Here is a 24,738-nt window from a genome sequence, read left to right as displayed (position 1 = left end):
GGAGCCTAAGATTACAAACATTACCTATATTCGATTAAATCAATTTTCCCAAGGTATGCAGATTGTTGCCCATTCCGTGCCAAAGTTGCAGAACAGTGCTGCCAATTCATTTCCCCATTTTGCTGAAAGTTATCCCATACAAATCAAATGTATCTTACGGGAAACGTACGGAACGTTGCAACAATGAATTTACATTCAATACGCGTTCCCGTTAGGAAAATGCGGCCTCACACCACGAAAAAGAGGGAAAAGTCACCAAGTCTCTTCACCTCGACAAAGAGAGCAAACAAAATTTTAAAAAACCACCACGATTTGAGAGCGAATGGTGTGACCATGCCAGGGCGAACGGAACCGATGTATCGATAGGACCACCAAATATATTGCAATGCACTCGACGTTTATTGCTATCGTGTTTTTAAAAACAAATCGAACGTCTCCAAATCACTTTTTGCCACATTTCGCACAAAATAAAAGTTATTTCCCTGCACTATTGTCCTGGGCGAGATGTACAAGTCCTTCTGCGGATCGTACTGTGCACGGCCCAGTAGTTTGAGAAACTCGTGACGTTCGCGCAGCCGAAATTCGCGTGAGGCCAGTAGCTCGGCGCACTGCACTATCTGGGAATGCGGCAGGCCCATATCCTTGTGAATATAGCTGAATCTCTCGACCAGATCATCGGGAGCTGCAAGGATACACATTTGTTAGCTCATAAGTGCGTGCGGAGAGGATTGGCCAAGTCCACTTACGTGTCATCATCAGACGGGGCTTGCGCACGATCAGAGATTGCAGCTCCTTGGCAGTGAAACCCATTTCTTCCCGGAGGGTAAACACAGATTTACGCAGGTGTTCCATATTATAGGTGATCAAATTTGGCTCCTTGGTGGCCATCAGACGCAGGTCGTGCCCACTCAAGCGAAACTCCTTTTGGAAGTAGCCCAGGCGGCGATCCACGCGCTTCGTGGAGAACATCAGCCAAAACGGATTCTGTGTGAAGATGCGCTGTCTGGCCTCGTCCGAGAACCTTTTGCTCTTCAGATACTCCACGCGCGTCTGCAAATCATCCAGATCTTCTTTGAAGAGCAGCGGATTCTTTGTGATCATCTTGCCAAAGTCATCGGGAGCAATGCCTTGGTCTGCGAGAAATGACAGACACGGCTTGATGTTCTTCTCAAAGTCCAAGCGCAGCACGAACTCGCCCAACCCCTTGCGCCTCTCTATGCTGTGCAGATCCACGCCCAGGCTAACAAGTTGCTGCAGTGTGCTCGAGTTGTTGACATAGGCTGCCAGATTAAAGGACGGCACGTGCGCTTCCCGGCTCCCAAAGTCCAAGGCAACTTCACTGGCATTTTGAGGCGTCGGCTCCAGTTCCTGGACATTGGGTTTTGTGGGCACGTCTATGGATATGAGTGTATCCGGCTCACTTTGTATGCTTCGGTTGGCGCGTATATGTCGGCATTGTGCGCCAATTGCTTTGAATTGCGCTGCATTCTGAGAACTTTTTATAATAAAGTTACGTATTGTCGAGCCAAACATGTTAACATATCGATGTATCGCCGAATCTGAGCCATATGTTCTCAGTGCTGGAAAATGATTAAAAATAACTGCAGCTATTCGATATATATTGATATACATCGGAGGCTGTTTGTCACATTCCCGATCTTGATTTTTCTTTATTATTTTTACGCCGAAAGACGGTGACATATTTGTGAAATTTTTGTGTGGTATCACTCGCGAAGACATTTGACATTTGAAAGACGTTTGGGTTTGTTGGACAAACTGGACACCATGGACAAGTTACGCCGCGTTTTGAGTGGCGATGAGCCCACACCTGAAGAGGAGAGCAGCATAATAACACAGGTGAAACCCATTGTTTATGGCAGCCTCCATTAACCACTGATCCCATTTGCAGCTGAAGATGGAGGGGGTCACGCTTTCTGCCATACACCCCCACGATCACATGAAGACCGAGCAGCTGTGACTCAACGCTTATCAGCCGTATTAATTATTGACCCTCCCCCCATTATTTACAAAATTCAGATTAACGACATGTCCACGCTGAGCTGGTCCACACGTATCAAGGCATTTTGCATATGCTTTGTCTTGGGCATCTTCCTATCGCTGTTGGGCTCTATTGCTCTCTTTCTGCACCGCGGCATTGTGGTCTTTGCGGTCTTCTACACATTGGGAAACATCATCTCAATGGCCAGGTGAGGCGTTCTGTTTGACATCTGGCTGTTTCACATGAACCAGCTAATGAGTTTATCTTCTCCTTCTAGTACATGTTTCCTGATGGGCCCCTTGAAGCAGATCAAGAAAATGTTCGCCGACACGCGCCTGATAGCCACCAGCATTGTGATCGTGGCCATTGTTATGACATTCATTTCCGCCATAGTGGTACAGCATGATCCCATTTTATCCCATTTAAAATTATAATTTCAGTTTTGATTTGTATTGTTTTTTGTTTTTGTTTCGTTTATCCATTTTTAGTTGAAAAAGGCTGGACTCACGCTTATATTCATAATCATACAATCGTTGGCCATGACCTGGTATTCCCTCTCTTACATACCCTATGCTCGGGATGCGGTCAAGAAGACCGTCTCGGCATGTTTCGAGGTTTAGAAAGAAACGTTCTCACTGCGTTTCGGTATTTGTACATAACTCGAGAAAATTCAAAATACGTCTCTTAATTTAATTAACAGAAATCGATTAAACAACTGTATTAATCTAGCATTAGCACGTAGATATTGATTTTAAATGTACTATTACTTTACTTTTGCCCATTAACAAGTATTGCCTTTGGTTCTTCTTTTCTCAATAAATATATATATATATTATATACATATATTTACATATGTTTTGTATTTAATTTAATCAGTACAGTTTTCATTGAGTGTATGTACAACGTGTGTTTCGGTTCTTTGATTTGCTTTTGTCTGTTCCACATTGTTCTTTTATTTAGTTTTTCATTTATTTCACCTTCTTCTCCTTCTGCGGCGTCAAGTTACCTAAAAGAGCGGAAACGAAGCGGTTTTTAGATCGTTAGGAAAGTGACGGTGAAAAATGAGTTAAACTATTTTAATTTTAATGTCGTAGTGCGCAGTGCTTGGGGCATCAATGGATTTACTTCTCGACACTTGTGCTATTTATTTATGGTGGCAATGCAATCCAAAAAGAGAAATAGAGAGACAAAATAGATAGAGAGAGAGAGAGAGAGAGATGGCAGGGAGAATTCAAAGGTAGAATCATGAGTTCAGAGAGACGGCGAATTTGCGATTAAAACAATTGAAAGAGAGCCAAAATTAACACAAAGTCAAAAAGTGCTGAGCAAATAATTTGTTAGTAATAAATCTGTGACAACATTGGAAAAGTGAACAATGAAAATTGGTTCATAAATTTAAGATTTTCTACCACCAGTCAAAGACTGAATTGATTATCACTTTAAGCGTACATTGTTAATCTTATCTTTATTCCCCATTTTCATTTGTTTCTAACCAATGTTGCCTGCTGGCTTAGCCGCAAACCGGGACATACCTTTCGATGGCGATAGCGGAATGGCAGGACTTTGGTCTTTTCTCTTGGTGGGCGAAGGGGTTTCCTTTTTCAGCTGGCGTTGCTGCAACAAATAAACCAAAATCATTTAGCATAATGAAGCAATCAGACAAAGTTTCTAGGCCACAAACCTGCCATAAAACAGCAACTGCCACAAATGCCACCGAGATGATCACTTGAATCGACAGCCACAGGACAATGTTGATGGCTTGCGTGCGCTCAAACAACTCCTTGCCATTCTTTATGCAAAGAATGGCCTCAGAGACCATGATGGCGCCGTAAACCCAACACTGGGTGCCGACTCTCTTGCAGCGCGTATCAGTGACATATACATAATATTGCCTGTGAAAGATACAAATTTAGGAAAGGTTTTTGGGGTTGGGCAACTAAGAAGATGAAGACTCACCTAACCGATGGCGCCACAAAGAGACCAATGAATATGAGACGTCCAATGACAATAAAGTGATCCGGTGGCATTTCGAAGATATGCTTCAAGAAGAACGTATTCAATTCTGTGACCTGCCAGAAGATGACCAGCTGTATGACGGCCGCGAATCTCATTGCTGTTGACTTTGGATCCAGCCAGCGAATGGCCGTCCAGCTCTCCGGAGTAAACTGCAGCATGGCACGCTTTATCTTGCCCGTTGTGGTGGATATATCCTTAATGCTGGCCCACTTGTATTCGCGCATTTCGAGCATTTTGCATATCCATAGGCCCACATAAATGCCCAAGCCATTGCAGATAATGACATCCAGGATGAGGGCATCCCACCAGCATTCAATAAAGTTGGGCAGCAGATGGGCAAAGGTGATTTCGGTGATTTCCCACATCACCGAAATGGCCCACAGAATGCCCATGTGGCGGATGAGGATGGCCTTGAAGGCCCAGCCCAGGAAGTGACCCCAGGCGAAGACATCCAAATGTCCCTTGACACGGTCCCAGCTGATGTCCGTACAGTTGACACCGTATTCCTGAGGGAAATATACAAACAGATATGTAAGTACTAGAAGCCATAGCAGTGCCATTGGGATTATTACCTTCTCCATGTCAATGTGAAAGTTCTTCAGTTTGGGATCGATCCAATAGAATATGCTCCGTATGGTTGGATAGTTTTGGAACATCAGAAACTGCAGCGTTAGCAGATACAGCACCGAACAGCCGAACAGTATCCGCCAGAAGGCCGGATGCGGCCTCGTAAATGGTCCATTGGGTAATGCCAGCACCGAGATGATCAGAAAGAAGAACACAATGCAGAGTAGGCCGGCCCAAAGATTGTCGTCCACATTCGTCTCGTTTCTGAAAGGATACAGCATGGGCATACGCATACCCAAAGGGTAAATCAATGGTTCTCTCGAAATGCTGGTGAGTGGTGGTGCTGCTGCCTGGTCTGATAGACCATTCGCATTCCTTATCAGCATCGTCGCACGTTTTGGTTGGGGGTCAATGATTCGTATGGATGTTGTATATAGGCGTAGTGTGTCGTTGCTTTGTTGTGGCTCTCTCTATGTGTACTATGTGTACATATGTACATATGACTATATTATTTTAGTTTTTCGGACCTTGAGCCGACTGAAATGACACATTTGGCAGTGCGTGTGCATGACATTTACCCGTTTGCCTCAAAACACACTTTCGATACAAGCAAGGTCCGACCACACAACACAATCATGAAACGAAAGATCAATAGGTGGTTGCTCCTTACCTGACAAAGGCGGTGTACATCACGGCCAGGACGGAGACGGCCAGCAGGGTGATGGTGTGTGGCTTGTAGAAGAAATCCAGCGATATATCATCCACAGGACGTTCGTTGACGATGACAAAGGTCTGGGCGATTTCCTCCTTGCGGATGCGCTGCGCGCCAGCACTGTTGTTGCCATTGTCGCTGCCCTTGCGCTCCTTCGTTGGTGTGGCAGGAGCACTGGCTGCTCCCGATTTGTACGCAGGTGGATGATCGCCATCGGCCGACGGCGCGCCACGTGAGTTGGAACGCTTCTTCATGGCGCCTTTTAACAAGTCACTCTAAATTCGATTATATTATCAGATGTAAGCGGATGGCGTGAGGTGGTGGCACTGGCGCTGGCGGCGTTGTTAGGCGGTCTGATTTCTGCTGGTGGTAGTAGTGGTGGTGGCTCAAATACATGCGGGGAGAGCAGCGGGTTGCGCAACATTCGTTTGTCGGATTGACTTCTACGGCTTTGCCGCTGCCAAAATCGCCCTGGTCCGTGTCCTGTGTCTGCTGTCAGCAATGCCTCACGCATAGATGACCGATTCCCGTTGAATTGAAGTGATTTTATTTAATCTTTTGCCAGCAATGTGTTTTGTTGTTAAATTAACATGCGCGCGGCGCGGGCAGCGACTGAAAATCGACACTTGCCGGCGGTGGAGTGACCGAACCAGTGCTGCCAGAATTTCATAGTCAATATAAGCTTCGCAAACGAAAATAGCTAAAAGCAGCTCAAATCTGAAATAAATAAGCTAAAAACTAACTAAAACCAAATACACCCCAAAAACAGAAAATAGTTTTATTGATTTTATTATACAAGCGATAACTTCAATAATTATTAATTAAAAAAACCTTATGTTTAAGATGGCATTTAACGTTTTTGTATGCAAACTGCTGCGCAATTTAGATTGAACTATATTCATTTGAATACTCGCGCCACGTCGCATTTTAAGCTGAATTTATATTCCCCCATTTAAAACAATGCTAGATCTAGCCGTAAATAGGCTAAACTGGCAGCACTGGGAAGTACCCGTAATGTGATAAGATAGCGTTGCCAGACGTCCGGAATTCGGAAAACAGCTGATAGCTCAGGCACTTGTTGACGAAAAACAACTTCAGGAGTTTGTTTCCAATTTTAACGTTTAAATTAATGCAAGATAATGTTGGACAAAGTTAAGAACGTGATTATAGTGCTCTCTGGAAAGGGTGGCGTGGGCAAGTCAACTGTGAGCACACAACTGGCGCTGGCACTGCGACACGCCGGACACAAGGCAAGTGATGGGGCCAACTATTTCACCACAAGCCATGGCAAGAGGGATGCGTAATTGTTCAAGTCTCTTTATAGGTGGGCCTGTTGGACATAGATCTCTGCGGTCCCAGTGTTCCCTTCTTGCTGGGCCTCGAGGGCAGCGACATCTATCAGTGTGACGAAGGCTGGGTGCCAATTTATCCGGATGCGAGCAAAACGCTGGCCGTAATGTCCATTGGATTTCTGTTGAAGAGTCGCACGGATCCCGTGATTTGGCGCGGTCCCAAGAAGACCATGATGATACGCCAATTCCTCACCGATGTCAAGTGGGAGGAGCTGGACTATTTGATCATTGACACGCCGCCCGGCACCTCCGACGAGCACATAACCGTGATGGAGTGCATGCGGGAAGTGCCCTGCAATGGTGCCATTATTGTGACGACGCCACAGGGTGTGGCCCTGGACGATGTACGCAAGGAGATTACATTCTGCAAGAAGACGGGCATACGGCTGCTGGGCATCGTCGAGAATATGAGTGGGTGAGTGACGGGCCCTCCTCTTGCTTCCTTTTCTTGTTTGATCAACTTATCTGAGACGCTTTCGTTTGCTTTTCACAGCTTTGTGTGCCCCAATTGCACCAACTGCACCAATATATTCTCCTCGAACGGTGGCGTTGAGCTGGCTAATCTTGCCCAGATCCCGCATCTCGGCACTCTGCCCATAGATCCACGCGTGGGCGTGCTGGCAGGCTCGACAGCTTCTGTGCTGGACGAGCTGCCCGATTCGACAACGGCCCAGGTGCTGAGGGGATTAGTTCAGCATTTGGATGGCCTAACAGCAGCCGGCCCATAGATTAAATAGTGATTAGATTGTTGGTAAGTTTTTCATTAACTTTGGTTTTATTTTTTTGCATTATTTTGCTTTTGCGTTTTACGACAAAATTTGTGTAATAATAAAATGAAATGAAAAAGGGAATGCAGTCAATGCGTTTGAGGGGAACAAACAATGTATATCATATGTATGTATCTATGTATGTATGTATATTTTATATATATAATTTATGAGTGAGAGTAACTGTATCTGTATAATTTACAATCAATCTAAACAGTACAATTTTTTATTAATACTTAATCCAATCTCCAATATCCTTTCCGTTTCTTGCAGCTCTCTTCTATCTTTTCTTTTCGCTATTTAGAGTTATCACAAAAATAACGTAAACTGTCTTAATGGAACTTTTAACTAAATTAAACTTAATTGTTGAATTTGAGCATAGCCTTAAGATCAAGATATACATATAGATAGATATATATATATACTCTATATATATGCGTATGTGTGTTTATAAATATATGAAACTTAATAACCTTTGCAGACTTTTCCAACAACTCTCTTCTCTGATAGAAATACAAAATGAAAGATCTATTGACGGATATTCGGAGAATTTTTCTCCCAAAAATACTGGAACCGTTGGTCTACTTTCTACTTTCCTTCCTTATCGCTTCGCTTCGCTTCGTTTCGGTTTCAATGTCCGTCTGGGTTCGTTTTCGCCTCCTTTGGCGCAAAATGCTTTCTTCTTTCGGTTTTATTTTTCTGATGGATCTGATAAGGTTTTTCTTTCTCTTCATTCTATGTAGTATCACTTTTGTAGCCATGCAGACTTTTTCCACTGTTTTGGTTTAAATGTTCTAGATGGACTGATGGACATCTAGATGGTAAGATCAAAAATCAGTCTGCAGGGAGGATGATAAAGGAACCACATAGCTAATGCTTCAATTCTTCTTTGATCGGCTCGCTGCCAATGGCCGGTAGCAATGGATATAGCCCCGTGTTGACGATAGGTTGTGGATTGCTTTGCGATACCACATGGTAGGCCGGGTTTTGCACTTTGCTGTTTCTTTGCTTCTTCACAATGTAAAGCATGGCAAAAACCAATAAAATACCCGCAACGACAGCGGATCCAATAATCCAAATCCAACGCCCAACACCATCCTTCTCCAGGGACACAACGTTATCGTCGTCGTCGTTATAGACTGTGCGAATGGGCCTACTGTCATTGCTATTGGAATCAAAAACCAGACTGGTCGACACGGGTGGCGGCGGTGGGGACTCCGATGTGCTGGGATAGTCGCTAGCCTTTGGCAGCGCATCTTCAGTGGATGAGGTCTCCTCTGTGCTCATCTCAGCGAGCATCTGTCCGGGGGTGGTCTCTGCATTGAACTCAATTGAATATGACACCGATTCGTGTCGCTGGGTAATCTGATCTATCTCTATTGGGGAGGCATCCGTTGAGGTTTCATAGATGTCTGTGGGGCCGTCCTCATCGAGCGGGGCAGAGCTTGCACTGAGATCGGTGCTTGGCTTTGTGGAAGTGGCATCCGATGTTGAATAATCATCAAACTCGAGGGGAACTAGGGGGCCCTCGCTGGCTGTGGCACTGCCGCTTTCCGTGGAGCTGGATGGGCTATAGATCGTTGTGCCGGAGCCCAATGGAACAACACTTGGCTCGTTTTCAGTTGAGGAAACTGAACTAGTAGCTGTTGTTGTGGGGGTGCTGGAATCATTTGCTTCATCTGGTATTGGGGTCGAGGGATCAATCATCTGCATCGTGTGATCTTCGATCTTCTCAGTAGTGCTGGCATTCAGCAACAGTAGTGGACCGCTGGTGGTGCCCCCCATGGAGGGTCTGATCACTTCCTCTTCCTCTTTGGACGGACAGACCGGACAGCAGTCGCCCTCTCTCTTAATGGGATTCTCACAGTCCGGCTCCAGGCATTGTATGGCCTTGCAGGATCGCTCACTCTGCTGATCACATTCGCACGTGGTGCAGCCGTCATTCTCCATCCAGATATCACCCTTCATTTTGGGCTCCTCATTGTAGGTCAAACAGTTCAACAACTGCTCCGACTCGTTCATTAGGCAGATGGACAAGCAGATGGAGCAGGTATGGCACTCAATGCACGCATTCGGATAGTATCGAATGGGAGGGATCGACCGATCACAGACGGGCATTTCGCTGACGCATTTGTAGCGAGAACAACAGCTGCCCGGCTTCCCGGTGCCACGCACCACCTCAACGAGCACCTGATCCGGCTCACATTCGGGCCTCTTCTCCGGACAGCTCTGGCACTTGCCCGTGTGCGGTATAATGTCGTTGTCCAGAATGGGTATGGCTGCAACGGAAGAGAAAGGTGTCAATAAATGGTGCACATATTTGCTGTTTTATTCTATTAATACTCGGGCATAGTTATTTTGACAAAGCTGAAATGTTTTGCTAACAACAAACGACGATGGCTGGCAGGTGGAAAAGCTGCCAAAGTAAATATTCTTTACTTGTTGGAAATCAATGCAACGACACGTATTTGGCCGCATTAATTATCCATTCTAGGGGATTCTCAATGGGTTTCGATGTTTGGGAAGTTCAAAGTTTGTTAAAACCTGAAGGAATACAACAAAAAATGGGAGCTTATACGGATATACAGCTGGAATCGGCATCTCTGCTTTTCCATTCTCGCTCCCTCTCCATTTGATTTTCTGATCGCGTCGACTATACACTCGGAGAAAAATGGCATAGTAAATGTCCATGTACTCGTGAATATCAACAAAAATGCGATAAAGCCTTGAACTAGAATATAAAATTGCTCTCATGGCCACCGATCACATAATTATAATCAGAATTTAATGAATTGTTCAATATATATTTAAGCAGCAATCAAGACTATACCCTTGGGCTAGGATATACATTTCCTAAGACCACAAAAAAATTCCAAAACTGATTTGAATGCCCTTCAAGTTCAATACATGCTCGTATTAGCATATCGTCAGAACGATCTTGAATTCCAGACTCTAGCACACAGCTAACATTCTATAGAGTCACTGAATAATTCAATAAATCTGGAGGTAAATTTATAAAAATTGCAATTTAATTAGGGGAGAGTTTCTCTCGCCAAAGGAAAGCCAAAGCAAAATGAAAACAGAATGAAATTTATTTTTGAGGGAATCCAAAGTACGCGAGTGACAATCTCGTTTATCATTTATTTATTGTTATTGATTTTTGACATTTTATCATTGAATTAGTAAGGGGAGAGGCGAGAAGGCAGGGAAGGGGGCTGTGGAGCGATAAAATTTTGTTTGGGGGAAACGGAAAAACAATTGCAATGCAAAACAAAACAAAACCAAACTGAAAGATTTCTTTTTGGATCGATTGAGTCAATTTGTTTTGGTGGCGGGATAGCTCCAATTTATTTATGTTATTGATACGAATATTACAAAATTCCATCCCAAAGAGTTACAACTACAGACTCCCTCCCTTGCTGCCTTGCCCCTGTCCCCTGCGATGAACGATCAATGATCACGAAGGTTATGTGTAGAGAGAGTATTTTTTCGATATTGACGTCACTGTCGAAGACTTTGTAGGTGAAGCGCAGCGCAGCGCATTTAATTGAACGTAATTTAAAATAGATATAAGTTGTTGTAGTGGTTGCTGCTTTGTTTCGATTCTTTGGCTATCAGGTTGAAGCGATCTATATGACAGCCACCAGACGATTCGACGGGATGGAATGGGGTGGTGGCAATTATTTTCGCTGTGTGCGTGCCACACGTTTATTTTTTTTTTCTGATGGAGAAGCGCATAGAAGGGCACACACCACAAATATCAGGGGTAGAGCCTTGCGTGCGATGATCAAAGCGGTATTTTTAGTTTGGAATTTACATAAACCGTCATGTGAAAAATAATAAGGATAAAATAATGCAATGCAAAATATAAGACGCTAGAGCAAACACCTGAAAATGAAATATATTCGAAAACAAAAACTTTCCCAGCCTTTTTTTTGCGTATAAATATAATTTTGTTAACTCCACGCTTAGTGCAAAGTGATGGGGCTCATCGAGTCGCGAACGTACGAAAAGTACGTACGGCCATTTGGCGGATATGCCCATGTTCTAAAAATATAAAAAAGAATTTCTCTATGACGGGTATCTAACAATAAAAATTCCAAAAGATCACGTAAATTTCCTTATCCATCGAGAGAGCACGGAATCCAAGGGGGTAAAGAAATATCTATAAAGAAAACTTTCTGTTTGCTTCAGTTTTTACCTGCAAAAAATACCCGCGATAAACAAGCAAAATACCCGTAAATAATTTCATTCTGATTTAAGTCTTTTGGGGTGTAAAATAATTTTCCAAATTATATTTAAATGCTTAGCTAGACAATAAACTTTATGTGGCGCATGATTATTGCTTTCTTTTCTCTAGATATTCATTATATTTTTCGTCGTTTTTGCACTGCCCCTTGGGGCTGGGGTTTATTGACCCAAACCGTATGTATGGTATAGTAATTCTTTTTATCGCCTTTTGGGTCAGTCAGCAGAAAGTAAAGAAACAAAAAAATATATTTATATACATATATATGAAGAGAGGAGGAGAGTTCCAGGTTCCAACGGTTCCAAAGGTTACTAAAGTGTAGATACAAATTGAATGCAAATTACCTAAGCATATATCCGCCTCATAAATGGGTCGGCACTCATTAGCAGTGAGATCTCAGATGATTATGATGATTATAGGGGATCAGAGACAGAGACAGGGAGAGAGAGAGTCACAGAGCAACCAGCAGAAGTGCGACTACTCACTTACGTCACCTCACAGCCAGCACACAGATACAACAGATACAACAGATACAGCAGATACAGCAGATACAACAGATCTTGAGGCTACACAGGCGCTCAGGCGATCCATATTTCTTTTTGATTGATCTACAGTCGAAGGTTGGCATGCAAAAATGCAATTCAGGGAGCGAGGAGAAGCCTCACACACATAAACCAGATACGCTCCGAGTCTCTGACGTTATACTGACGCGCTATGGCGGCGGCGTATCTCAAAAACGCAAAAATAAATTCCAGTACAATTAGCAGTCGGTTATATTTTTTTTTGACACGCTGCCTGTCAGCGCCGGCTCGTTGACATGCAAAGTTACTTAAACACAGCGCTTGGAAAAATCACACAACACACACACAAAACAAACATTACACGACAATATATACGTACTACTAAAAAACAAAACAAAACAAAACCAAAAACAAGTGGAGGAGGTCGTCGTTTATGTCAATTTCATATCTTAAAGGTCGAGTCTTTTCGTCTGAGAGAGGCGTGTATATACCTGACTGAAACTAGCCATTACATCCTCACACATAAATAGGTTTTTTGTTGTTTTGTTTTTTGTTTTCTGCAGTTGATGGAGTAATTAGAGACGAATGTTGTCGTTCAGATTCTGTTGAAATTTCGTGTGTGTTTCCATTTGGCAATCACGTTGAAGCCTTTGTGGAATTGTCGCATTTTGTTTGTGGCGAATTATCATATTTATGTACATTTTATCACATTTGATGGGGACAGCAGATACTCGGTATGGGCATTAGGGGAGTCATAAAACTGTGACCATGAAGGGAATTACTTGTTAAACTGTGATTTATCAACAGTAATGTGGTAGCAATTAGTGATCAGTGAATGGTAAACTGATGACGGCATGAGAATTAATGTTTGATATGTCAGGGAATTTAGAATTTTCTTTTAAGATTTAAAATAACTTAAATATATTTAATTTGAAGCTTAATAAATTTCATATTTATATTAAATTTTATATATGAAATATATTTAAATAATATATTTTCATATTTGAATTGTATCGCTTTATTCTTGTCTGGGTGTAAGTAAATACAATTTGATGAGTTCTTCGCCTAAGGAAAAAATAAGAAAAAAAACAGTGTCTAAATCTTAGCCATATTCCTAGAAAATAATTTACTCAATCCCATTAGCAATATTTTAAGACCCAAAACGATTTGTTTCAAAAATACAAATTACTTTCATAGACCGAATGACTTAACTCTCCATGCAAATAGTCACAGGTGACGCCACTGCCACTGCCACTGACACTGCCACTGATCAATGAACTATGACAGTGATTTAGAGTGATTTAAGTTCCATGACATGCCTATAAAAATGTGACCCAAAAGCTTGAGCAGCAGTAATCAGTTTTTATAGTTTTCACAAATGTATTCTAAATACTATCGTATAACTGAACTAAACTCAAAGGCAATTAATCTTCATGTGTCGCCGTAAGTAACCGTGATTTATGCGATTTAGAGCATACACGCATACATATGTATGTATGAATGATGTATGTACTCTCTCGCACTCCAAAAGGCGCTCCGATCTCTTTCCGCATAGTCTGCCAATTAAGTGGCAAGGCAAGACATAGACCCCATGATTCCTCTATGATTCCTCCGTGATTCAATGATGATTGTCCACCTCTTCACGCTAAGCATTAACATTAAACATTAGCTAGCAACATTAACGTTCTTTCCTTTGGCTAATAGTATTTCTGGCTTTGCTTCTTCTGTCACTTAACGGACAGAAGTGTAGAGTAGAATTTATGAGTGCTCTGCTAATTCGTTGGAATTGCGTAAACAAAAACATTTTTCGTATGCCCGAGGAAAGCTTTCTTTTTTTTGTTTTTGGTGTGGTACCGGACCCGTTTAAGCCCGCGGCGACAGGCATAATAAACCTTATCTTAATTATAGATCAATTATAGTAGTGGGTAGCCGTCACACACTCAGGACAAAAATATAGAACAGAACATCATTAATTATAAGTGCAAATTCGGTCTAACAGATGTGTGCGAATAGAGGTAGGTAGGCCTTTGGAAATGAACTAATGATGGGGATATAGGTATGTCATATGTTGCTACAACTTAATTTGGTTACCCTCTCTGGGGGTCATATACATATGTTGAATATACATATGTATGTTGGAAAAATGATTTCAAAAAGGGAAGCTATAAAAGTTCTTTGTATTTACTTAACAAACTAATACAATCGATTCCCAAAAGAAGTGAGAAATAATATACATATGTACGTGCCTTGACTTTAATTGGGTTGGAGGCGTATGTGGGCTTCGGGGGACTACTGATGATTATTTCGTATTATTTTTTACAAATTGCACAATTACAATTAAATTATACGCCAAAGCGTAAAATGTCTGATTAATGACAACTGGGTAGGGGGGGAGGGGATAGGTCTCTCCTCCTCCACTGCTCCCCCTCCTCCACCACTCGCAAGAGCGGAACAGATGTGCGCGCTGATATTCAATTTATATATTTTGTATACAAAATAATAATAATAATGGCAATAATTATGGTTTAATAATTACTGTATTGGGGCCCCACAATGTGTCCCCCACAAGCATTCAGTATCATGACTGACGCCTTTCTGCTGGGATTATTGGTGTTCTCGGCGTCGGTTGCCGTTCTCTTGGAGCCCCTGCTGGCCACAGTTCGTAACAGATGTCCCCACTATATAGATTCGCATATATACTACACATAAAATATATGCATGTATCATGTGTGTGTTCTCTCGCCTACTTATAGCGAAACTTTGAGATACGTTGGCGCGACATCAACTGCACGGCCATTGACCTGGCCACAACGGCCGCCTTTCACTGCATGATCGTTGAGCTGCCCAAGCGGCAGGGAAACTTCCTGAACACTCGACTCCTGTTCAATCGACCCGTGCCCAAGATGTGGGTGGAGCTGAGCGTGGGACAGATCAGTGGCAGTGGCAGCTCCAAGGATCGACCTATTCCGAACCTGCTCAAGGTACGCGTGGATGCCTGTCAGCTGTCTGGATTTCGCAGCAAGAATCGCATTCTGAATGCTGTTCTGGGCAAGCTACTCCAATCGGGCAATTATCCCAAGAACTGTCCGCTGTTGGGGGTAAGTTTTGTGCTTGTATCTAACTATCTGAAAATTTGGGTTAATCCTAAAACAAGCAGACACTGATCTGTAGAAGTTCAAGGATTACTTGAGCTGCATTAATGTTTGTTTCTATTGCAAAAAACATTCAAAATAGTTTCCAAAAAATAAAATTTCCGACCTAGGCATAGACCTCTATTCAGCAATGAAATATCCTAATAATTTATGTACACAAAAATCCTCCAAAAGGCCAAGAATTCGGGCAAAAAATATGCTGGCAAATAAACAAGACAAGGCTATATACATATGTACGATTGTTTAAAAATTCAAACATACACACACACACAGACGGCAATCATTAAAAAACGCGAATGAAACAGATACAAACAGAATATATAATCGTATATAGAAACACATAAAAATGCGTATTAACCGGAAAATAGAGCAATTGCAAACTGAAGTGACCAAATCGATTTCTAACTATCATTTCCATTTTGTCTGTCAAAGTTGTGCAATGGCTAACGAGTTTTTTTCAACAGAATGTCAACTATACGTCCACACATTTTGCCCTCAATCCGGATCACTTTCCAGCCTACATGCCGGACATGAAGTTCAACACGAAATTGGTATTCTATCAGAGCAAGAATATTACTCTGATTAGGGCCAGTGTGGATGCCGAGGTAGTGAGGCGATCGTAGAGATTCCTCGACACACGGATTTAATAATTTAATAAAGAGAAAATCCAAAGCAAAAGCCATGACTAACTTGGGGGGTTGGAGAGTGACTAATAGCTTTGGTATGTGTATTATCCATGGCATATTCACTTGATTAGAGGCGTGTCTAAAGGCTAAAATAAATAATAAATCTAAGGAATGTCTTATTGATATACATACATACATATATATAGTTTTATCAGTCTTTAGGCTTTGAGATATGGCTATGCCCCTGGAATTTCACCTGAATTTCACATTGTGTGTGAGTGTGTGCTATAATCCAGTGGTTCATGGCATCGGTATGTGGCCGTTGCTCAGCTTCCCTTCATTTTCGTTGGGAGTGTAAGCGTATCTGCTTGTCTGTGTTGGCTCTTTCAACTCTTTTTCCCCGTTTCGTATTTATTCTAAGCAGCCAGTCTCCCTCCGACTTGTTGTTGATAATGCGAGTGCACAAAAATAATAGATTAAGCGCTAAGGCACCGGGTTCTGCCTGGGGCGGACGGACCCCGAACCGGCAATCAAATTAAGAAATGACGTGAGCCTGCGCTGCTGCTGCTGCCCACCAGAGTAGAGATTTAGCGGTGAAAAAGAGCACAAACGACGGGAGCACATGCCATTGGCTTTCTTTCGGATCACAAAACAAAACCGTCGTCGTCGTCGTTTGCAATGTCATGGTCTGGTCGAGGTAGGAGGAGATTTTGAGATTCTTTCTTGAGTTTGTTTCAGATAAATTCGACGCAACGTATAACGTATGTAGTGTGAAGTTCAATGCGATAAAGTTGATTCATTGATTTACGGCAGGCTTCTTATCGGGGGAATTCGTCATGAGTATTTGAGAAATGTGCCAAAAAAAAAAAACCAAAAGGGGGTTTCTATATATTTTTTGCTATATTTGTATGGAAGTATCCCTATTTGTTTTTGTGGGTCAATGCCATTAGCATAAAAGCCACAACAAAGGTCACCATGGAGAGGGAGAAAGGGTGGTGACAGACCAGGTGAAGACCAGGAAGTCAGAAAGAGAAACACCCACCCTAGCAGCTCTAGCAAACAGGCGGGAGGGGCAAATGTTCGAAATAGCTCACTTAGTGGGTTAGTCACAGGAGGCCACCACATGCCTTTGGCTGGTGGGGGTTTGGGTTAGTCAAGGCGCGAGAATGCAGTGCAGGCCGCTATTCCGGCTGATTCGATTTCATTTCGGTAATGGAAAACTGTTTTTTTGGGGTCATAAAAAACAGGAATGGAGCGGGGTAGAAGTACACCCCAGGTACGACCTATTGGAGTGTAGTTTCTCCTCTATTACCGCTTGAAGAGAGCGCTCACAGAGAGTGGATGCAATAGGTATAGGTATAGAATGTGGTATACTACTCGTACCGCTACTTATGCCTTCGCTATTCCGAAGTTCACTTTATCGTATTCATCTGGATGGAATTTATTTGGCAAACACTGGCACTGCCAGGCCACCAGAACAATAACAACAATCAAATGGGTGTACGAGAAGGTTTATACGTAACAGAAATGTTTGTGTAGCATGCTCGGCAAACTATCTGTAGCTGTAGCTGTAGCCTGTGGCTGTATCTGTATCTGTAGCCTGTATCTGTATCTGTCGTTGTGTCACTCGTTCGCACCACTTTTGATAAGAATTCCACAAGATTAAGATGGAATTCCGAAATAAAAGTGGGTGCGTGTGTGTTTCTTTTTGTGTTTGCACTTCTGTTCCTCCGCCTTCTTCTTCTATAAAGAAATCAAGACTCCACTCCAGCCCTCCAACACTCCAAGGTTAAGTTCATTCGATTCTTGTGGTTGATTAAAACACATGTTCCTTCAGATACAAATCATTGATGGAGTCAGGCGGGTGGGGGGAAATGTGTGCAGGGTTTCGGAGTGATCTGGGAGGAGAGAAACTGCTTGGGAATGGATATTGTTTTTCTCTAAGAGTTTTTCATTTTCGAATGCTCTGACTTTATTTTAGCGTTTCCTGTATTAGATTCTTCATAAAATTTAATTGTGTAGTTTATTCCTTCTCTACTCTCTTTAAACTTTCTAAAACTATTTTATAACACTTTTTAGAGCATATATTTTATGGCTTAATATATTTTAGTTAAATTTTCGAATTTATTGACTGGATACTCGGTAGTTCTATATATATAAGTTTTATAAACTTTCCCTTTCCTGACCCATTTAATCTTTTGCCCCCTCCCACGCACAGCCTTCCCCCTTTGCCCATTCTCTGTGACGATCAAGGGCATTCCGGTTCATAGAAAAACAAACCCAACATGCCAAACGAAAAACCAAACAAAAACGAATCAAATAAAAAATAAACAAAAAAGAAATGAACAAAAAGAAAGAAGAAAACGAAAATATAAATATAAATAATACAATCAAAAATACAACTAAAAATACAACACACATACTACAAACGGTTGCGCCGCCTTTTTGAATTATCAATGAAATTCGAAAACACAACAAAACAAAAACACAACCAAAACAGAACCAAAACAGTAAAGCAAAGAAATAAAGAGCTCTCTATAAACGATATTCCGACTATCAGATACCCCTGCTATTCAGATTAATTTATGATTCAGCGATTGCAAAAGACACAAGAAGATCCGAATAGAATGGAGTTCCTCTGCCCACAATCAGCACAAAAAAAGAATAAGTAACGATCAGGAATAAGTAGATTTCTATACATATAACCATAGATAATAACCTACATATTCTATTCTTCTAAAGAAAAGATTAATTTATGCGATATTTTGGATGCCACAAATGATATTCAATGGTGCAATGGCGTGGGTCTGCCTCGCGCATACCCTAACAGAAACGGGGGTATTACGACGCAACATGTGTTTGCGAGAGAAAACCAAAAACAAAAATCGGGTATGCTGAGAAGAGAGGAAGAGAGCCAGAGCCAGAGCCAGAAGAAATGGCGAAAAGCCAAATGGAAATAGTTTTAGACACGTCATAAGATCCCCACCGTGGGGGTCTATATATAGCCACATGATGCTGCTGCTGTGACGTAGTTCGGGCCCATAAATATTTTTGTTGCTTTTTAAGAAATATCTTTCCCAAAGACCAAACCAAATCTCGATGAGTAAACAAAATGAAATGTATTGAAAAGCCACTTGAACCGAACGTATGAATCAGCTTCATTAATGCCCTGAATTACGCGCTTTTTTATGGAACTATTTTCAGTATTATTCACTCACCTAATAATCCACCAGCCATCCAGCACATAAGGAAGCAGCAAATAATAATGTTTAAATTGGCCATTTCACACGTGATACGTTTTTATATATATCGGATGTATATATATATATATTTATATGAGATATGTTTGCACTATCTTTTCGATTGTTTGTTTTTCTTTAGTTGCTTTCGCTTAAAAACACTAAAACTCTGAAATTACATTAAAAGAAATATTAAAAAAATTAGTTTATTATTGAAAAAGTTGCTGTGTGCTTGCTGTTGCTTGCTTTTTATAATGTAATTAGCTTATACATTTACTTTTATTAGAAGTCAACGTTAACTGTTGCCAACAATTGGCAGATATGGTGAAATATTTGTATATTTAGGTGTAGAATTTCCGCACACCGCAAAAAGGCGCAACCAGCAGTGGCAACTGCGCGACAGCAACTGCACGGATATTTGCAATGCGCTTTGGTATTTATACTTTTCGAGATCCGTTCTCCGTTCTCTTATCTCATGTCTCTTGTCTCATCATATACACGTGCAGGTACATATTGCACTTTGGACATTTGAGGCAGAAAATGAGAAGAAGAGAAATAAAGTCGCCAGCTAGTCGGCCAGCATGTCTGGAATCTGTTTTATTTCACTGCCACTTGCAGAGAGTGGCAGCACAGCTTCGCTTTTCCCTTGCCAATAATATTCGGATCTCATCTATTGCACTTTGGACATTTGAGGCAGACAATGGGAAACAAAGTCCCCAGCTAGTCATGTCTGGTATCTGTTTCACTGCTCACTCTTTTCCCTTGCCAATAATATTCGGATGTTTCATGTTAAGTGCCCCGAGTACATTCTGATTAAAATGTACACACGCCTTTCCCACCTTTCTTATTGTTGTGTGGTTTCTTTATACCCTATAGCCCATGTAGATTAAGAGGGTATGTTGAATGGATATGACAGGGTGAATTGATATATAAATATTCCCGATAAGAATCAGCAATCAAGTAGGAAATATCTGATTCTTAAACTGCATTTTAGCTGTACATTTTTGCAGCTATTTTCCATCTATTTCCCAGTCAATCAACCGGCTGTTGTTCACTTTCCTCTTACTTATTTGGATTTAAGCAAAGTGTCGTGCGGGGTATCAAAATAGTCGTAATACACCCCTCTTTTCGATTTGGCGACCGATAAGTGCCATAACATATGCCAAAACTGATTGCTGATAACTCTTTACGTTTGATACCGAGCCCCAACACGCGGGCTAAGTAAAGTAAACCATACATGTTCGAGTATTGCCTTTTTCTCTTTTTCATTTTCTACATTTTGTGGGCGAGCGGGCTCAAGCACAAGCAAATTGAAACTTTTCCGAAAAATGTGTGGTCCGAGGCAAATACCAAGGCCAATATACACAATTTTTTCCCTTATTTGGCAGAAAAGAGTGCACTACAGATACACAGACAGACAGACAGACAAACAGCGACGCGACACACACACACTCCGACTCAGAGAGGCGGCAGTGGCAGGTATGCATTTTGCAGTTATGTGTATGTTGTTCATAAGTAGTGCTCCTCGATGGTTACATCACACCATTCGGTTGCCATGCGCCTGGGCTTTTTGCTCCTGTTGCAGTGTAGGCGCATGTGCTGCCGGTCCATCAGGCAAGTCTATGATCGGTCACCACACACACACATATAAGGAAATAGCTCTGACGAATGTGGAGTATTCGCACCATTAGTCATAGTCATTCACTTTTTTTTTTTTCGCCCGCACCATTGTAAAAAAGAAATTGCGCAGATTGGTTAAAAAACAAGACAAATTCGCATAGAATCGCGAAATTAGGGCGCTTGGCCTACACAGATTATATACCTACATACGCATACAATACGAGAGCACAACATATAGACAGAGACAGACAGTCAATGTACAGATTTTCTCGGTTTTATATACCCGTAACGTGCCGTACCGTACCGTACCTTTATTTATTATTTGCCAAGAGTCCAACTGATCCAAAAATAAAACGTCATTGTATTAATGTACTTTTTCTTCAATTGCCTTTTTTTTGTTTGTCCATGTTTTTTTGTGTGGTGTTTGTTTTCTTGGCGTTTTTTTTAATGTGCTTTTTTTTATGGCTTTGGCCTGCTCTGCTCTGTATTTTGTTTTGTTTCGTCTTGCCGTCTAATGATAATATTTCGTTTTTGTTTTTGTGGAAGCACGCACAGATACACAACCGGCTTCAATGAATTTTCAAAACGGTATGCGCAACGAAAAGCTTTTTGCAAACAAAAAGAGCGCACATCACGTTTTTATGCAGCGCTTGGCTCTCTCTCACCCATCTCGATCGCAAAGCTCTCTCTCTAAGCAGATCTCGCATGTGATCTTGTTTTTGTTTTGATAAACAAATGTTGGCAAGTGCGTAATTTCCTGCTGGGTTTGTATTTTCGCTTACCATTTAGCAGCATTATCTGCAACTGCAATGTTTGCTTCGTGTAGTCCTTTTTTCTCTTCGTTTCTGGTTTTACGTATACTTAATAAAATAAAACAAAACTTTAAAATCAGACGTTAAACAGCTGATGGGCGCTGCCAGACAGCTGAAGTTCATCTTTTTCTACCGATGTGGCAGCACCTTTTTGTGAGAGTCAGTATTTAATAACAGCGAGCTTTTGTCAGAATGTGTTTTCGAATATGTGTGTCATCTCTAATGTTTTTCAGCAGACTGGCAACACTTAATCCAAAAATTCATGTAAAAATCCTGTAGTTCTGCATAGTTCATGTAAATACGTACAGATGGCACTGCCATTCAGCCAAATATTAATTTTAGATTTTGATATTTTTTTTTTTGTAAACAATTTAAAAAAATTGTTTATTGAAACTAATTGTTTAAAAAATTACGAAAACTTATAAAAAATTGATTAGTTTATCGTATACAAATATATTTTATTTTAAAATTCATGGAATACAGTGATATGGAATTTTTCAATCTATTTCTTTTATTATATTGGATCCCCCATTTAATCGATCGTTTAAATTTTCTATGGTTTATGAATTTGAGCAATATGTGAAAAATGGATTTTTTGAAAGAAAAATATAATACGGGAAAGAAAATTGAATTCAATGGAAGATATCTTCCGTAAAATATCTTGCATTTAATGCTCATTGAATCTAATTGATATTTCATCCAACATCTCGCAGACGCTGACATGTTGACATTTTCCTGGCCTGCCTGCGTCGCTTGGGGGTTTCTCTGCTGGTTGTGGGACTACGGTGGCAGTGGATACTGGGGCTTCTACTGTCACTGGTTGTACGAGTGGAGTAATCTTCCCTCCAACCGCCAACCGGCATTGGTAATTAGCACGCGCGCTGCTAATTAACACTTTCTGGAGAGGCCTCTCCGTGTGTGTGTGTGTGTGTGTGTGTGTGTTGTGGTGTGGTTGTGCCCCTGGCAATTCCCCGATGGCTGCAAATTGCACGCGTGGCACCACCGCTGGACCGCTGCGCGGCATTGCTTCTGGGTTTTTGTGCGCCTCAAAGCGAAAATGCCGCCGCAAATGTAAACCCAAAAATGGTCAAGTTGTGCTTTTTTTTTTTTCGGCTGCTGCCTAGTTGTCCGATTTTGGTGTCCTGGTGGTACTGCACCGCAACTCCTCCGCCCGCTGCTCCGACTGCTGCTGCTGCTCCTGCTGCAGCTCCTGCGCTACAAAGCGTGAAATTTTAATTGTGCCTTTCGGGGCGTTGTCGTTGCTGGTCGATCGTTGGCCTGGTCTGCCTCGACCCGAAATAAAGATCTCTGTGGCGGTGCACACAGCTCATCCACAGGCAGGTCTCCCTGCTGCTCCCTGCCGCTGCCTTGATGGTGCTGTCGCTGCCCCCAAAAGTTGTTCATGCCAAAAAGGTGCAAAAGGCCAAATAGTATTCTGTAGTTTATGTTGTTACATGCCTCGTTGTTGCTGCTGCCGCTGCTGCTGCTGCTGTGTGCTGTTGCTGTGTGTCGTTTTGGATCGGACAAAAATGTCCGATGGAATTTGGTGCCACAACTGTTGAGCTTCTCTATTATGCTCGTATGATCTGCCCCGCTACTCCTCTGGCAGAAGATTTCCCTTACGAGTTGCAGTATCTGCACCTGATGTCATCTATGGAACCTGCCAGCCAGCCAGCAGCAGCAGCAGCAGCAGAAGATGATCATCAAAGCAGCTTTAGGGTTATTTCTTTGCACCGTCTGTTGGCTCAGTGGCTCTGTGTCTGTGGCTGCTTTGTTGCTGTTAATGGTTGCTGCGGGCCAAATCAATTCCAGGCCCAACATGTAAGCCTTGTCTGCCATTTTATTGGTTGACAATAAAAGTGAGCCAAGTGTCTGCTGCTGTCCGAATGCTGTCTGCATTCCCTCCTCCCTTTGGCTCATGCATAATAATTATAATCCATTTAATTTCTGCAGACTCTTGCCATGGCAATTCCATCGATCATTTGGCAGCGCGTTGTAGCGTTGCCAGCAATGGGGTCACGTGTGTGCGCTGACCCCTTGCTCAGAGAGTTTTCCTTTTTGCATTGTACGTCAGTCAGGCCCAGGCAGCGGCAGTGGCAGCGGCAGTGAAAAGCAGCCAGAAAATGCCAAATATCTAATACGCTTCCACCAAAATGATCAAATTCATGGAATTTTCGCATAAAGCCAAGGCACAGACCAGGTCGTATCTTCTGCTGCTCTGCTCCGCTCCGCTCCTCTCCTGCTGCTCCATCAACATTTCTTCTCCTTTGCGTAAAGCAAACAAAACGACGACGCGACAGGTGAATCGGCCGCCCGTTGACTCGCCCCATACGGGGATATTGGACAGACAGACAGACGTACGGTCAAGCCGTATGCCACGACGCGACGTTCCGTTCCATACTTGATTTCGGTTATGGGCCGCAGACGAATCTCCCCAAACCATTCCGACTGGGTCTTGGGTTTTGCGGCTGGGACTCTGCTGGCTGGCTGGCTGCCTGGCATCTTTTTTTGGTGTTCACATGTGCCAAATGATGTCGATGGCAGCGGGCGAGGCAAATCGATGCTACAGTGGTTTGAGTTCTGTTTAAATAGAGTCAAATTTGGTGTAAAAAAGTCATATTTTTTGTGTGCTTTCACTTGATTTTCAATAAGGCAACAAAGATTCAATTCTTCATACTGTAGCATACCTTTATGTTCCTTATGTTTCCTGTCCCACTGTCCTGATTTCTGTATGCTGACCTGCGTATGTGTGTGTGTGTGTGTGTGTGTTTTGGCCCACCCGCCTTTGACTCCTGCCTCGCCTGCGTCACCCACTTTGCTGTTGTCCATGGATCTGCGCTTCTTTGGTGGATCTTCGGATGACTCTGTGGATGCTGCTGCTGCTGCATCATCTAACGCAGCGGCGGCTGGCTGCCAAGATCGATCGTCCACTGCCTTTTGCCTTCAGACTGCTTCCAGCCCCAGCTTCAGCTCCAGCTTAAGATCCAGCTTCAGCTCTTTGGGGCGCGCGTTGTCGTTTCGATCGATCGTCGATGGTTTTGGGTCTCCCAGGCTGTGGCCTCCCGTACCCATCTCCATCTCCATCTACCGTCCCCAGACTGGGCTG

General features: G+C 42.4%; 6 protein-coding genes across 7 annotated transcripts; 3 read left to right on the top strand and 3 right to left on the bottom strand.

The window, feature by feature from the left end:
* Nucleotides 1–404: 404 nt before the first annotated feature.
* LOC111067778 (transcription termination factor 3, mitochondrial) lies at nt 405–1,626 on the bottom strand. Its single transcript, XM_022357084.2, has 2 exons — nt 747–1,626; nt 405–682 (listed from the first exon to the last, which is right to left on the bottom strand). Exons 1-2 carry the CDS (start codon nt 1,531–1,533, stop codon nt 405–407), a joined length of 1,065 nt encoding a protein of 354 aa, XP_022212776.2. The 5' UTR covers nt 1,534–1,626.
* Nucleotides 1,618–2,842, top strand: LOC111067779 (vesicle transport protein SFT2A). Its single transcript, XM_022357085.2, has 4 exons — nt 1,618–1,857; nt 2,038–2,207; nt 2,277–2,394; nt 2,488–2,842. The coding sequence occupies exons 1-4, from the start codon at nt 1,786–1,788 to the stop codon at nt 2,617–2,619; spliced, it is 492 nt and encodes a 163-aa protein (XP_022212777.1). The 5' UTR covers nt 1,618–1,785; the 3' UTR covers nt 2,620–2,842.
* Nucleotides 2,841–5,941, bottom strand: LOC111067777 (phosphatidylserine synthase). Of its 2 annotated transcripts, none has more exons than XM_022357083.2 (6): nt 5,253–5,940; nt 4,588–4,846; nt 3,956–4,521; nt 3,681–3,891; nt 3,532–3,613; nt 2,841–3,005 (listed from the first exon to the last, which is right to left on the bottom strand). In XM_022357083.2, exons 1-6 carry the CDS (start codon nt 5,546–5,548, stop codon nt 2,968–2,970), a joined length of 1,452 nt encoding a protein of 483 aa, XP_022212775.1. In that variant the 5' UTR covers nt 5,549–5,940; the 3' UTR covers nt 2,841–2,967. The 2 variants fall into 2 exon arrangements, with proteins under 2 accessions (XP_022212775.1, XP_022212774.1); XM_022357082.2 differs by lacking the exon at nt 2,841–3,005 and adding an exon at nt 3,045–3,139 and having other exon boundaries at nt 5,253–5,941.
* A 397-nt stretch (nt 5,942–6,338) lies between these two features.
* On the top strand, nt 6,339–7,837 carry LOC111067790 (cytosolic Fe-S cluster assembly factor NUBP2 homolog). The gene is made up of 4 exons (XM_022357096.2): nt 6,339–6,544; nt 6,619–7,061; nt 7,140–7,397; nt 7,687–7,837. The coding sequence occupies exons 1-3, from the start codon at nt 6,434–6,436 to the stop codon at nt 7,372–7,374; spliced, it is 789 nt and encodes a 262-aa protein (XP_022212788.1). The 5' UTR covers nt 6,339–6,433; the 3' UTR covers nt 7,375–7,397; nt 7,687–7,837.
* Nucleotides 7,416–19,285, bottom strand: LOC111067788 (spore coat protein SP96). Its single transcript, XM_022357094.2, has 2 exons — nt 19,180–19,285; nt 7,416–9,692 (listed from the first exon to the last, which is right to left on the bottom strand). The coding sequence occupies exons 1-2, from the start codon at nt 19,241–19,243 to the stop codon at nt 8,284–8,286; spliced, it is 1,473 nt and encodes a 490-aa protein (XP_022212786.2). The 5' UTR covers nt 19,244–19,285; the 3' UTR covers nt 7,416–8,283.
* On the top strand, nt 14,113–16,007 carry LOC111067791. Its single transcript, XM_022357097.2, has 3 exons — nt 14,113–14,198; nt 14,937–15,281; nt 15,800–16,007. The coding sequence occupies exons 2-3, from the start codon at nt 15,012–15,014 to the stop codon at nt 15,956–15,958; spliced, it is 429 nt and encodes a 142-aa protein (XP_022212789.1). The 5' UTR covers nt 14,113–14,198; nt 14,937–15,011; the 3' UTR covers nt 15,959–16,007.
* Nucleotides 19,286–24,738: the final 5,453 nt, after the last annotated feature.

This window comes from Drosophila obscura, unplaced genomic scaffold (genome assembly GCF_018151105.1).
Source record: "Drosophila obscura isolate BZ-5 IFL unplaced genomic scaffold, ASM1815110v1 contig_181, whole genome shotgun sequence".
In the NCBI taxonomy this organism is placed as follows: domain Eukaryota; kingdom Metazoa; phylum Arthropoda; class Insecta; order Diptera; family Drosophilidae; genus Drosophila; species Drosophila obscura.
Note: the sequence above shows the minus strand (reverse complement) of the source record. Positions and strands in the feature narration are given on the sequence as shown.